Source organism: Triturus cristatus, chromosome 4_1 (genome assembly GCF_964204655.1).
Source record: "Triturus cristatus chromosome 4_1, aTriCri1.1, whole genome shotgun sequence".
NCBI lineage: Eukaryota > Metazoa > Chordata > Amphibia > Caudata > Salamandridae > Triturus > Triturus cristatus.
Genome location: NC_140585.1, coordinates 1,172,612,731 through 1,172,628,747, shown reverse-complemented (window position 1 = coordinate 1,172,628,747; position 16,017 = coordinate 1,172,612,731). Strand labels below are relative to the sequence as shown.

At 46.6% G+C, this 16,017-nt stretch overlaps 1 protein-coding gene across 1 annotated transcript in view; it reads left to right on the top strand.

The window, feature by feature from the left end:
• The window catches only part of LOC146856283 (dehydrogenase/reductase SDR family member 4-like), a 715,264-nt gene that overhangs the window by 382,830 nt on the left and 316,417 nt on the right, over nt 1-16,017 (top strand). Inside the window, exon 5 of the mRNA XM_085654380.1 lies at nt 740-841. Within this exon, the coding sequence (XP_085510506.1) occupies nt 740-841 (102 nt within the window). The remainder of the gene's footprint in view (nt 1-739; nt 842-16,017) is intronic.

The window sequence follows — 16,017 nt, the reverse complement described above, 5'->3', positions numbered from 1 at the left end:
AGGAATGTTGTGGGAGGGGGGTTCACTGTTTTTTTCAGTATAGTCATTGACATAAGTCACGCTTGTGCTGATGTTCACAGAACCTCTTCTAATTGTGAAGTCGTGCAGTGCAATCCGTTTTGAAGTGTGATAATAAAAACAGAGTTAAACCGTAAAAGTTTCAAAACTGGGGAGTGAATTGGTCTTTTCTAATATATTCTGCACGGCGGTGGATTAGGCCAAGCAATGTTTAATCTCTCCATCCCATGAACTGACGACTAGTAACTTGTCTCAGTTTCCCACAAAATATCCTATCTTCATCAGATGAATGAGTCTCAGTTACAACAAAATATAATTGGTGGTTCTATTGTAAGAGCATGGCTTTTTGCCAGCTAAAACGGATGGATATTTTTTACCTGAGTCGTCAGAAAGAATGTCCTAGCCCTGAAAGTCAGCTCATCTATACCTTCAAATCCAAACGGTGGCATTGCCTGCAATTCTTTGATTGAAACTCTTTTAGACGGTGGTAAACATTGTGAGAGATGTCATATAGAAATTGTGAGTACAGTGCTTTACTAATTAAATATTGTCACTGTAGAGTTATTAATAGTACATCACAATAGTTTGGGAGTCAGTATTGTGATCACTATATATCTGCAGGCCGACATCCAAGCACATTCTCCAGTACAAAGTGCGCTTTAAATTGTTTAAACGCCGACCAAGAGCAAGCAACTGATGTGTTTAATTTCCTTTCAATTAGGCTCTGCAGAAATACGGAGGAATTGATTTTGTGGTTTGTAATGCTGCAGTTAACCCCCATGCCGGGCAGATTTTGGACTCGACAGAGGATCACTGGAAAAAGGTAAGGTACTGCCTCATGGATACACATCTGGGCCTTTTTTTTGTGCATCTTAATATAGCGTGAACTCGACCCGAAGGTATTTACTTTACATATTCAGGAATGGGGAGATTAAGTAATTTGCCCAGAATCACAGGAGGACGCCACCCCGAGGCTCGAACCCTGGTTTCCAGCACCAAAGTCGGCAGTCTGGCCAACGGACCACATGCCCTCCCTTTCAGAGCCGTTGTAAGAGCTCCTTCCCATTACTCAATGTCTGTTGATATGATTGTGTGAGGATGTTCCCGCTAGATTCAGGGTCTGATTCCATAGGTATTCACAAACTAGTTCTTAATAGAAAGTTTAGGACAGCGGAGGCTCCACAGTTGGGGCGAAGAACTCTGGACATAAAAAGATAGGCCTGACTTTTTATATGCAGAGTTCTCCACCCTCACTGAAGAGTCTCCATAGTTACAAATTTACTATTAACTCGTAGTTTGTGAATACCAAAAAAAGTAAACTTACACAAAAGTGTAAGTTTGCCTTTGTAAATCAGGCCCTTGATCTACCTCTGCACTCTCGAAGATGGTGTTAGGCTTTCTTCAATTTGCCTTTATTTTATATAAGAACAGGAAGGTTTGCTAACATAAACAAGCAAGCATTTGCAATGCTATAGGTCTCACATTTGCGAGAGTTAGAGCTATTGGCGCTCTAAATGACAATGTCTTTTACCCATGTGTTTTAGTTTGGAGTGGCTGTATGTTGTGTGGAGTGGAATTATGTGTGTTGGATTGGGATTGCGAGTTGTGGAATTGTGTGGGGTGGAATTGTGTGGTGTGTAGTGTATTTGTGCATTTGAATTATGTGGTATAGTGAATAGATAGGGGTGAGAGCTGCACAGAATAGAAAGGAAGATAGAGAAGGATAGATCATTTGTGCAATAAGTGGTGAATGTTCTCCATACAAAGAAGCAGAAAGAGTGTGTGAGAAAGACAATGACGGGGAGAGAAGACTGTAGGCGCATCAATAAGGAGCACCTGTGTATGCAGAAGACACCCTAAGAAGCGGATGAAAGCATAGCTGTGAAGGGCAGAAACCTTGAAAAGGCACAGGAATAAATTGTGTTTTAAGACCTGAAGTGAACCACATGAAAGAGGTGGGAAGAGTGTGTCAGACAGAGTACAAGAGGGATGAGTGAGAGAGGAACCTAGAGGTAGACCACTGCACAGCGCGAGGAGGTACAGGAAGGTAGCATGGTTGAGCTGGCAGTATAGAGAGGAGCTAGGAAGTGCAAGGGAGGGATGAGAGGGGGCAGTGGTATTGCAAGATGAGAGGGGGTAGTGGTAGTGTGAGGGAGAGGTGAGAGGGGCAGTGGGTGTGTGAGGGAGAGATGAGAGGGGCAGTGGTTGTGTGGAGAGAAGACAGGGTTGGTGGAAGTGTGAGAGAGAGATGGGTTGCATTGGAATTGTTTGTTGGGGAATTGTGTGGTGTGTAGTTTTGTGGTGCAAATGTGGCATGTTGTACTGGGGAAATATGTGGATAGTAATCAAATGGTATTAAGTGCATTTGAATTATGTTGAGTGAGATTGTGTGTTATAGAGTTATGTGTAGTGGCATGTTGTAGAGTTGAATTATGTGGTGTGGGGTTAAATTTGGTAGAATGATGTGGAAATCTGGGGTTTGGATTGGAGGTATGTAGAGGTATGTTGTGATGCGATTTTGAAATGTGTTGTTTGATGTGGAATTGTGCGGTATGTATTGGAAAAGTTTGAAGTTGAATTTGGTGGCCTTGGACCTGTGTGACGTTGTGTAAATATGCTTATTGGAATTGTTTTATGGTGTGGAGGTCATTTATGTATATTGCTGGTATGTGGCATGGAGTTGTTTTATTTGGGATGTATTTAGATTATATTGAGTAGTGTGTATTTATGTGGTGCTGAGTGGTAATATGTGGAGTGTAATTATGTTGTGTGGTGTAGAATTCTGTGGCATTAAATTGTGTGGTGTGTGAAATGATGTGGGGTTGTTTGATGTGGTATTATGTGGTATAGTGTGGAGAAGTATTATATGGTGTGGAATTATGTGGCATGTTGGGAAGCTGAATTTATTTTGTGCAATGCCAAAAGGTTTGGCATTTGCGAAAGTTAGAGCTGTTGGCGTTGTAATTGATAATGCAATTTATCCTTGTGTAATAGAGTGGAGTGGATTAATGTGGTGTGGAATTATGTGGGTTAGATTGGAATTGTTAGATGTGGAATTGTGTGGCATGGAATGTGTGGTGTGGATTGGATGGGTATAGTGGAATTATGTGGCATGAAGTGCAGTCGAATTATGTGGATATTAATTATTTTTTTTAATTATGTGGAGTGTGATTGTGTGTTGTAAAGACTGGAAGAGCTATGACAGTGTTAGTGGAATGGCTAACCCTGCTAGATGTGCAACTCACTGCCACTGTAAAAGGCAAACACTGTGGTACTTTTCAGTAAAAGTAAAATATTCCATGTTACAGCTTTGAATATACTGGAAGGACTGTGGCAGCATTAGTGGCATGGGAAGTCCTGCCTAAAAATGGAGGGATACATAATTTGCACATATATATACAAATATGTAAACAAGCACATACATAGGTAACAGTCGGTGACTACGTAGAACATATACAAATAGACTATTTAGGACATCACAATAGAACCAACACACATATAATCAACAGTCTGACACTGCATAAGACAACCCTTAATTTAAAGGTTACTATGCTTTTTAGCGGCAGTTGATGAGGTAATGGGACTGCACTCTATAGATAACACGTTGATAGGAAAAAAACATTAAGGGGTACAATTGTGCAAATGGCAATTGGAAGTTGGAGGCTGGCACTATATGCCACAATAGAAAAGGTGCAATACTAGATTAACTGCAAATAACAAAATGTTGTCTGTTACAAAAGTATCCTTCCACTGAGCCATGTACATTCAATGTAACAGAGGTGGGAAAGCCAACAAATGAACAGAGAGTAACGAGCCAGAGCCAAACCAAAGGTTGGCTCTAAAAGCTAGAAGTTCAGGCAAGCCATGAAAAACTTTGGCAAGTACATCATGACACAAAGATCATGTTAGAATATGATATCTTTATAATTCAGAAATATATTTTTTCTTTTAACATTTGAAGTGTTACAACTAAGCACATCAAATGATACCACTGCATTGAGAAGTATTTATTTAAAGTGAGAGTTTTAAATATGCACTGCCCCGTCCTGATGATAATGCTATTAGGGAAATAAGAGACACAGCAGGGTTCATGTGTACCTTATATGTGGCTTAGATTCCTACCGTAAATAGCGGTACATTTTATGCTATTAGGTCAAACACAAGCTTAGTATTTGTACAGCTGACATCTTGCAGTCATATACTTGAAGGTGCTCCCCTCTGTGACTGCAAACAAAAAAAGAAGGCTCTGTAAAATAAAGGATAGTGCAATTTCCTGAAGAAGGGAAGCTGGGATTAATCCCAGATTTTCAATTTTTATACTGTGCGCTTGCTACATAATCTATCAACTACTGCATAATCTGCAGATTTTATCAAAAAATGCTTCTTTTACAAACAGATCAAAATGTAATATAAAAAAGTATGGGTTGTTGCACAGTGGCCTTCCTAAAGGTTGATTGGTCACCTTTCAGTAGCTTATTGCTGAATATGAATGATAAATTCTACTTTCTCAGACCTCTAACTCAGTAACTGCATCTATGATCAGTGACATGGAAAATCATCCCACTTAGGATAAGGCCAAAACCTTTCTAATCGTGCACCCTACATAGCACATGATGCTACCCATGCAAGAGATTCAGCGCCTCCAATAGGGGAAGTAAGCAGTATATAGGTTTCACAACACAATTGTGATGCCACAACCAGCACAGGTCGCTGAACTCTGATCAGGATTGCAAGGGTCAAAAGATTTTAGCAGCATCTCAGGATTCAGGTGCTTTAGATTACAACTAAATGCAGAGAAGGAACTCACAATAACCTTCACAGCTTTGCAGGAAAATTAAGAAGTCAAAGTAAGTACCATGTAGCAGCAGAAATATTTTATCTGAAGTGCATGCAACCACATTATAGATTTGATGCTTGAGCTTCAGTAACATAGATGCCACCTGAGGAAAGACTTCATCATGCCTTGACTTCCCGGGGCTACAGACCAGAGGCGGCTACAATTAGAGAAGTTGGAGGACCCTGGGATTACATGTCTCAATGATTGGTCCAACTGCTTCTGTGCAGCCAAAATTGCATCACAGTTAATAATAAAAACAGTAAATAAACTACACAGTGTCAAGTCAATTAGAAAGGGGAAGTAGTTCCCATTTCTTAACAATATGTGGGTATATTCACAAGAACGTGTGATAACTACCGCAAGAAAAGCTTAACGCAACTCTCAACATCTAAGCCCATCGCGGGAAAATAACCCCGTGTCAACGTGGAATTCACAACAAGGCGGCCCCATGCGATAGTATGCCTAAACCACAGCCAATGCCTGCGATACAACCACCTCGATGGAGATAAAAACACAAACCCCCAACGCCAAAAAACCTGCGATGGACCAAAGTGCGATAAAAGAACAGTGACAACCAACACGAGGGCAGCAATACACACTCGTAATGCGGGAAACAGCACAAGAACAGCATACGGAAAATGCCACAGATAAAAAAACATCAACAGCGGAGTACCACGGATGCACCCTGACCGACTGCAGAGGACAACATGTACACCACAACATCCAAGCACCGTGGAAGAACAGAACTGACAGGCACAACACATGAAAGAGACAGTGTCAGACAAATCAGAGACACAGGAGCGATTCACCTACCGTGCAGCATACGCACATAAGCAGAAGTGCACCTCGACATTAACAACATCCCGGTACCAACAGCAACCCCTCCCCAACAGAACACAGGACACTACAGGTTCCGCAAATGTGCACACCATGGCAAATCACATCTGAAACCGCAGGAATATGTAACATGACCATGTAGAAGTACAACCTGTAACCTGCAAGTATGTTTTAATCACACATGCAGTGCAATTGGACATCTTCTATTGTCCCACGAGTGCCATGGACAGCCACAATGTGCCGTGCTCATGAGAAGTAAGTGTCAATGATGGAGTTCCTACGGGCCATTCCTGCCGCAGCTGCAGTGGGATGTGGACCACCTGCCCCATCGTCACCATCATCGTCCGGTACCTCTGGAACTGGGATCCATGGGGCATTGGTGCGAACACAGATGTTGTGCAACACACAACATGCAACGATTATCTTGCACACAATGTCTTGGCTGTACAGGAGCTTACCACCTGTGCCGTCCAGGCACCTGAAACGTGACTTCAGCACACCACATGTGCGTTCAATGATGCCCCTGGTGAGTATGTGGGCCGCATTGTACTGCCTCTGGGCGGGTGTGTTGGGTCTCGGAGGGGTGTCATCATCCAAGGGCAGAGTGCATATCCTTGATCACCTGTGACAGTGCAGGGAGAAAAGAGTCAATACTTGGTTCAGGCCCACTAATACAGTGACGCTTGTACTGGCTGTGTGTGGGGTGAGTGTAAGCCAGCTCTCAGGGAGTAGCTAGTGCTGCCAACAACTTCAACAGTCATCAGGCACTCAGAAATGCAATGTCAGTACAACAAGGGGGAATGACGCAAGTCGCCAGGGCTAGTGGCCCCAGATGCACAGCGGCCGACATGGGCCCACCGCCATGGGACGCTGACCTGCGGGAGACTGCGGTAGGGGCATGAGGGCAGAGCAGGGCCTCACATGTGTCATGGGTGCCTTCCATGGAGTGTCACAGGGGAGAATGGGAGGCCTACCCCCAAGGCATGATGCAGGGGGCACATGCCAGCTGTGTCCGGCAACATGGCGGATATGAATGCCACAGACCCAGGCCAGACACCAAGTCCGTACCTGTCCGTTGCTGATGACAACCCCCAGGCCACAGGCTCCGACACCAATGATGTTCCGCCGGAGGATGACGGTCACTCATGGCGCACAGGGTTAGTGGCACCACGTGTCGCAGGCCAGCGATATAGAATTATGCCTCACTGATCAGAGGGAGTCTTGTGCTGTGGCCGCTGCCACGGATTTGGGGTCACTGCCATTCAGGACTCAGGACACTGTTCTACATGTGGGACCTACTGGGCCAAAGAGGACGCCGGTGGGGCATGTAAATTAGTAAGGAGTCATGTGGACCAGCGTCAGGGGGCCAGCGATGGTCTGTGAAGGCTGCAGAGGTTGCAGAACTGGGGCTTGGTGCTTGCACCAGCACGTGTTGGGCCCTCATTGACATACGACAGTGTCGGCAGGCGAGCAGTGTGGCACAGGTGCGCTGGGGCATGCAGGCCTGGTCTGTGCATCAGCGTCCTGGAGTGAAGCAGGTGCACAGGGTCGCAGGCCCCGCTGCTCACAGCATCAGCCTCGTGGCAGACCGTGCGGCGCCGCACTGTCAGTGTAGTTGGCCTTCCTGGGAGTGGACCATGGCCTGCACAACGGGGTTTGTCACCACACCCCTGCGCAGCCCTGGCGTACTCAGGGCCAACCCACTACGCTCACGCATACGGGGGGATACAGTGTGCGACACTTCCGCTATCTGACCCACAGCCTGGGGTGATATTGTTGCGTCTACTGCTCACTACTCTCCAGTCAACAGCAGTTGTGGTCTGCATAGACATATCAGTTGTTTACATTCCCATGTCTGTCCTGCACATCCACGCCTCACTTCCCGTTGTGTATACTCCAAGTCACGGGTCACTTGCATCCTAGCACATGGCTGCATTCCGCTTCTCCACATGTTCAGCTGTTGTGTGGCTGTGGTGTCATGAAATGTCTGTGTTGGGTGCAAGGGTAGCCCAGGATGGCCATGGAGTGGTGTTGTTGTGTCTGGTAGGTGGTCGCGTAGTTTGACATGTTGTATGTGGTTTGGTCACATGTGCATTCCCACAGTTGTGCCTTGTGTGTTGGTGGCTTTGGTGTGTGTGATGTTTTGATTAGGCACTTACCAACGAGCAGTCCAGTTTCATATATGCCATCCTGGAAGCGCTGGTTGATGACGGACTGTCGGAAGATGAAGGAATCATGCACACTGCCTGGGTAGTTGACGACGACATTGGTGAGGAGTCCACGGTGGTCAACTATTGCCTGCACATTGATGGAATGCTAAGGCTTTCTGTTGCTGTAGTGGTGTGCAGTATCCGCAGGGGGCACAATTGGCACATGTGTGCAGTCGATTGACCCCAACACGGCACGAAATCCGGCTATGGCGTAGACGCCTTGCTTTGTCTCCAGCTGTTCCTGCACAGTGTTGGGGAAGTGGAGGTAAAGAGGTATGAAGCTGAGGATAGCATCCAGGACAGTTGTGATGAACTTTGATAGGGCTGGCTGTGAGACCCCTCCAACTCTGGCAGATGTTGCTTAGAAGGTACCAGAGGCCAACAGGTGCAGCACAGCCAGCAGCTTTGTCTGCGGAGGAATGTTGATTCTCTGCAGTGTTGGGACCGTCAGCCGGTGGGAGATATGGGTCATGATGCAGAGGATGGTTGCCCTTTTGAGCCTGTAGTGGGCAATGACTTCCTTGGGCGTTAGGTCTGTGAGAGTGGTGCGTTTTCGGTAGGTCCACCACTGTCTCACTCTGCCCTGCCTCTGTGGTGGTCCGGGGGGGCGGGTCCGTGTCCTAGGGGTGGTGGCGGTGGGTGGTGTGGCCCTGTTGGGGATCCGAGCTGCATGAAGAGTATCTCAATGGCGTTGTTTGTTCTTCGGGCGTGGCTGTGTGCGGGCTCCGTTGCCTACTGCAGCTAGTTTCCGTCTTTATACCTGCTTGAGGCAGGTGTTAAATACCTGCGGCTAACATGGCTTATCGCCTGTTTTTGGTTCACATCGCAGATATGGCAGATTGTTGTGAAAGGTACGTTGTGGTTTTTTCGTGTGTTTTTGCACGGGAACGCCTACTCTGCATTTCATTAGGGCTAGTTGGTTGTGTCTGCTGTGGTGATAAATTTGGGGGCAGTTATAGCGGGAATACTGGCGATGTATGCAGTTTGCACCAGCTTGTGAATGGGGTGTTAGATCTATCTCCACTTTTTATGTGTTAAGGTGGAGATAAATCATTGATAAATCCTTGTGAATATCCCCCATGGTCTTTTTGGACAGAGCCCTTCATGAGAAAGCACAACAAAGCGGTGAAAGGGAGCTGGCAGAGTAAACAATTACTTTGTCTGCAAACAGTGTGTTATTCTGCTCTACCTTCAGGTCAGGATTAAAGAGCACAGAATTCTCTCGGTGATCCCTTCCTCACTGGGCATTGGTTTTCAGCCATTTTTTATGGCGATAAACACAACATTTTCAAAAACCCAAATAGTCCATCTCCCCATGTGACGTAGCCAGTAGCCTGCTGAAATATTTCATAGCGAATGTGGAGTACTGTTGCCATAGCGCTTTCCAAATTAAGAGCTGTTTGTGGCTAAATTCCCTTCATGAGAAAAACAAGCAGGTCATTATAAAAATAGCTCTTTTGTAGAACATCTGGCCACCTGTATACAAGATCCAAATATAGTCTGGTAGCATAGACACAGTAATACACATCCTCTTTCTGCTGTGCTATGCAGTGCAGTTATCATGAGATAGTGATCTCGACCCTCTGTTCCCGCGCACAGCAGGGCTGCTTGTAAACGTTGAAAGGATTCTGCGGTAAAGGCTTTGGTTTGTTCTTGGAAACCCCAGGTGCAGTGTATGGGGGGCTGAGAACTTCAGAAGCTCTTTATGTTTCAGTTTGGCGTTCTCTTTTTTTTTTTAAAGCAGTGCTTATTTGTGAAGTGTAAATCAGTTTTCAGGACCACAAGACCCAGTGAGCTAAAACTGTGCCTGATCAGAAAACTGCGCTTTTACAGAAACAGGAAAATAATTGCTATACTTTAACATTTTTAATTATGTTCTGTTGATGTCGTAGATGAACCTTCCCTGCTTGCAGCTACATATTATGCTGCGTGTCACCAGGAACAGACTATCCTGGTGATGCCACAGTGCCTGCAGGTAATCCCAGAAAAGGAAGAAATATTAAAATGTTTGCAGAAATTTTGAAGGGCCTACTTTGCAAACGGATATCAATACATAAAAAATATTTCAAACATCATTTAATCACTTTCTTGTACACTTTCTTGAGCGCACATGTGACGCAGGAGTCACTTGCACTTAAATGTTAGCTTTTGGAATAAACCCTGACATACGCAGCTGCCTGCTGCTATGCTAAACTTGAACATGGATTCCACAGCCGCAGTTCCTTAGATTATCAGGCTTGGACTCAGGGCCGGCTTTAGCACTTGTGGCGCCCAGTGCGACAAAGATTTTTGGCGCCCCCAAAGACCACCTCAGTCACGGATACCCTCACTACCACCCTTTAACACTCTCCATAATCTCTTTCATTAATTTTATAGCGTCACTCATAAAAGTGAATGGTGTCAGAGCACTTTAGATAACACACGCATTACACAGAGACATTCAACCATAGGTGTGCAAATCAGTGTATAGTAAATGTTACATAAGACAGATAACAGCAAGGGGTGGATTCACATGTAGGCAGTACAGTTGACTACTTGGTCTGGAGAAGCACAAACTCTGAATGTAACACAATGGATTGGGGCTCTCTTTAATAACAAGAACTGATTTGTACCCAAATGAACCCTTTTTGCAAAATTACAATGATAAAAGTCTAGGCAAAAAGAACCATACGCTCTAATCTATACCTTAAAGTCTGCACGCAGTTCTTTGATGACAGTTAAGAGCTCACTGTAAACTGCAACTAACAAAAGGAAGCCTCTGACAAAAGCAGTAACCCCCTGACCTGTTTACATTACAGTCATTTTTTGATCTGCATGGTACATGTTCTTGCAGCAGGCAAATTAACCCTCTGCGCTACCTTCCAAACTTCCACGAGTTAAAACGTCTACTAGACAAAACTCCGATCTTGCCAGGAAGAACATTAATCACTGGAGTTTCTTTGACATTTTAATTGTCGGCTGAAAAGTGCTGGCGGCCTGGAACGAGGCAACAGCTGCTGTTAAGCAAACAGGCGTCCCTTGTGAAGCAAGCACCCGGTGCGGTGGCACCGGTCGCACCGCCCTAAAGCCGGCCCTGCTTGGACTGATTGGGCTATTGTGAGGAAATATGACGAGATAATTACTGAAACGATAAGGAAATTGAATAGCTTAGAAGCTTTGTCTGAACCCTGTAGGAGCTGACGGGTAAGCATGCATAACAAATTGTTTTAGAAACAGCAGAAACTTAAAACACGTTCCCTCACTGTGTTTAATATTGCGAGCAGGAAACTGCTTGAGTCCTTTGTATCAGCGGTGGAGCAGAGGCAGTGAACGGCACTACACCAACTCGCATAAGGAAACACAACTGTTCTGAAGTCATTAGTTTAGATAAAGCTTACTGTGCTGTGCCACACTGTATGTATAGTAAACAAACAACAGAGGGCAGCAGCCCTACTCAAGTGAAAGCGCAGTATGAATGACACATTTTTTACCGGGCATTTTGTAGATCAGCAGCCCCAGGGTAGCCCCACTTATGCCTCACAGGCCCAAGAGCAGAACCAGCAAGAAACTTGAAGCACATTCCCTCGCACAATAGCTACACTCCATGCTGTTACTTGAAGCGTAGAAGGCCATTATTATGACAAGGTTGTAATAGTTTACACTTTAACAAAACACCATAAATGTAGATAATATATAACTTTTATCATCACCATGCAGCTCATTCTCCCCATCCGTCCTCAATCCAACTCACCTGCTCCACTCCTCCACTTTCACTCTGCGAGGGGTGGCTCCACCTGTATGAGACTCACCACCCCTCCAAAGTACCACCAACCAGTTAACCCCCGTAGGGTGGTTAACTGCCCCCTCCAGATCCTGTCCACCTTTCACAAACCCTCAGTATTCCCTCCTGCACCATTACATAACTTACTGATCACATCCTGCATTTCCATCATGTAGTATGCATTCCCCATCCACGAAAGTTGCACCCCGTCATCCATGAACAACAATGGATCTTCCAACTTAAGACCTACATGTGTAATCACCTTAATGTCTTTTTTTCTGGCAGAACACCCTCATCGCCCTATTCAATTTCCTGCGAACCTTATCAATGGCTGCATGCTTGACCACCCCCTCCATACTTTGCGAGGAACAAACTCAGTCCATATTAAACATGTACCAGCCATTTTCCTCTTTATCGCCTCCAAATCCATGCATGACCTGCAGCAACGTCAGTCCTGACAAACGCACTAGATTCCCCCATTGACCCTGGTCCAGTCACACCTCCCCATAGGACACCCCCACCTGACTTGCCATCCCCAACAACTCCGAAACCCAGAAAGCCCCAAAAAACATCCAAATCATATATAGCGAAAATAACAACACCTCAAATGGGTCTTAACAACACTCTGGCAAAACCGCTAATAATTCTTGCAACAATTCAAACATGATAGCTTTCCTCGGTGCTCCTCCCCCACCCCCCTCATTCATGCCCTCAACCTTTTAACATTCTGCTCAAAATTCATCTTTGGTGGGATCAAAACCAAGATATAGCTTGCTGTAGAAGTATATCCCTGCCAACTTTTCTGCTATTGTCGTCTGCGATAAACCTCTATCAATGCAACGTAAAAACAAAACTCAACTCAACACTCCCTGCTCAGTGTCCTGACGCGTAAGGCTCAATGTGGCTACAGCACGGCCCATAAAATCCCCAAATTCAGACCACGCCAGCCTGTAGCTCTGTCTCGTGAAGTCCGCCAACGATCTCTCGACCAGGCTCATCACTCTTACTCCCCCCAGGCCCAGATGTCATCCGGCAGCTGTCGCATTCCTCCGCTCCGGGTAACAGTCTTCAGAATCGCTGCCACTGCGAACAAGACAAAGCATCCGCAATGTCATTGCTGGCGCCAGGGATATGTTTGGCACGTAAAACCACATTCAACCACAAGCATCTCAGCATAAACCTTTGCAACAGCTGCAAGACACTCAAGTACCAAGCCTTCTGCCTGTTCACCTGCTCCACCACTGTCACGTTGTCCACATGGAAAAGCACGGTCCAATTCTGTAGTTTGGCTCCCTACACCTCCAATGCCACCAAAAGCGGAAAAACTCAAAAAATGCGATGCTCCATCCTTGCCTCAACCAGTGTGCTAGCCACTGTTCGGCGCACCAATGTCCATCCCAGAACTGTCCAAAACCTAAAGCACCTGCCACATATGAACAAATCTGAACTTGCCAGACTGTTTTTTCTTTCACAAAATATAGTAGCACAGCGCCTGACATGGCCCTGCCAAAACGCCGGCAAAAAGTTCTCCCCACTCTCACTACTCTGCAAGCAAAATTCAGGAAGCAGCTTCTGTACCGCTCTCAGCTCGATCTTCCTCTCTCCCACAACCCACAACAGAAAGCTCTGGACGTCTTCCACTTTGTCTTTAGGCAGCAGTTGCACCCAGTACACAGAGTCCAGTTCAATGTCCAATAAAGTCAGTCTACTGCTTGGCCCAGCCATTTTTTCCGGCACCAAAGGCACCCCACACTCCTGCATCATTCCCTCAAATTGTTGCAAAGCCTTCGCACAAACCTCTGCATCTCCTTTTCCTATGATAAAAAGTCAACAAGGTAAATAGATACCCCTTTGTGACCACTGCTCTTCATGAAGACCCACTGCAGGAAAATACTAAACATTTCAAAAAGTGCACAAGAGATCACGCAGCCTATTGGGAGGACTTTGCCCACATAGATGGCACCCTCAAACTGCATCTTCAGTAGTGGAAAGTCCACAGGGTGTATGGGCAGTAAACAAAACACAGACTTGACATCACATTTCACCATTTCTGCCAGCATACCCTTACCAGGCGTATGGCATCATCCACTGAGCCATAGACCACCTTTAAATCCTCCTCTAAAATGAAATAATTGACTGAACGTTCTTCTGGCCATGACAGATGGTGAATCATCCTGAACTCCCCTAGTTATATTTTATTCACCACTCCCTGAGGTGACATAATCAAGTCCTCCAGGGGCCAATCTGTGAATGGACCTGCCATCCTCCCCTCTTTCTCTTCCCTTTTCGATTTTGCTGCTACCACCTTCGGCAGATCGTTGACTGATTTCAAATTGTCCGCCCATATACACCCTCTTGGCCCTTGGTATCCTACCCTGAATCACTCAGTGAAACCCCAATGTATTCTCGGAGCTGCCTCCCTGTCGTGGTGCATCGAGACCCACGGGCCCATGGCCTCAATCTATACCAGAGTTGGGGCCCTTTGGCACAGACTGTCCCCGTCCTCTAGTGGCCCTCCACTGTTCAGCTGGGGTGGCCAGGGTAAAGCACAGCATGAGCGGGTGCCTCCCTCCACATTTGGAGCACTCATGTTTATACTTACATGGGTGTCTGGAACAAAAACCCTTATCGAAGTTCCAGCATGCCCCCGTGGTGGCTCCTGTCTGTTCTGGTGGGACACCATCCTCCTGCCCCAAAACTAGACCCTCCCTCTCCCTGATGAGTGGGACGTGCCTGAAATGACTGATACACCCCCCAAGGTTTGTCTGTTTTAACACTAACTCTGGCCCTAAATTCCTCATCATAGCAAAGCCAGTTGAAACCCCAAAGTGCATCTGTTCCTTATGAATAACATCCATGTATTTCAATATGGCAATTGCCCTGTCTAAGTGTATCTGACGATAAATGCTAGCATATATAAGATCAGCTGAGGTCCAGTTTTCCATGTTAATGGGTACTCTTAACCTTCTATTCAATTCCCATTCCTCTTCTTTTGATTCTTCTTTTGCCTGTATTTTCCTGTGTAGTTATTTAAAGACATTGACATATTCATGCTTCCATATCCTGTTTCTTGTTTTGTCAGAGAAATGCAAACTCAATGGCATTGCCAGCCCCGTGTATGGCAATGTTTTGTGGTGTTTATCATCAGTTTTGTCATTCTTCCCTTCCTTCCCCTCCACCGTGTCCATCTGGACACTGATGCCCACTACCCGCTTTGTGCTGTTGTTATCCTTGTCCAACGCAGGCGCCTCCACTGCGCCTGTTTTTTCACACAAGTTCCTCACTTTTCCTTCGCAAACACCCACCGACCGGCAGGATTTTCCTGTTGCACCCTTGGCCCCTCCATTTCATGCTGTCCATCATTCTCCATTACCTTAAAGTCCTCCCTGGACCTCCTCGTCCTTGCCCCGTCTGCTCTTCTTCGGCCCCATTGGCTTTGACTTGTCCTTGGCCGCACTTGCCTCTTGTAAAACACCAACTTTCCTGAATGCTCTCCGCAGTCATCTTTTCATCATCACGCACTTCTCCTTCTTCCCATTCATCACACTCAGCCCTGTAGTCAAGTACTATTTCCGCCTCATCCTCCGTTGGCTCCCAAACGTCATCATACACCCCTCTCTTCTGCCCTTTCACACCCATGCCACTCTGTCCGGTGCAATCCATTGTAGACGTATTCCCTGTGCAATCGCTCGATGGAGGGCAGGCCGCCACGGACCCCCCTGCTGCTTCAGTCCAGCATCCTTGGGCCATTGTGCGCCCTACTGGTGTCAGCTTGCTCCTACCGGCCTCACCTGCCTGCTTAACCCCCTCTTCCCCCCAGGCTGCTCCAACCTGGAGGGTCCCCAGTACCACCGTGCCTCACTGCCATGCTGGCTGTCCCTTTTCCCTTCCCCGGCTGCTTCCTGTCAGTGACCCAGACCCACTTATGCCCAACAACGCCCTCCTCAGCCTCCTGCACCCTTGCCTCATCCCTGCCCCCAGGGGTGCCCCCGCCAAGGTGCTGCCCGCTCTGCTCGCTCCCTATCTTCGCACATCATTGTCCATCTCTCCTCAGTTTCCTTGATTATGCATCACTGCTCCTTTATTGTCCACCTCCAAGTCTAACCCCTCCCACCTGGGTAGAGGGGAGGGGGAACTCCCCATCACCTCATCACTGGAAAAACCCACAGCCCCCACCTCCCTTCCCTGGAGGCCTGCCTCGCATGGATAAGCCTGTGCCCCCTCCCATCAGGACTTCTTTTTGACCCAGCCCAGGCCCGAAACTGTGCTGGTCCCACTGCTCCCAATTAGAGCCCTACATGTGAGATATAAAGGCTCACTCTCTCCCTGGGGCACCTCGCTTTGTCAGGCCTCTC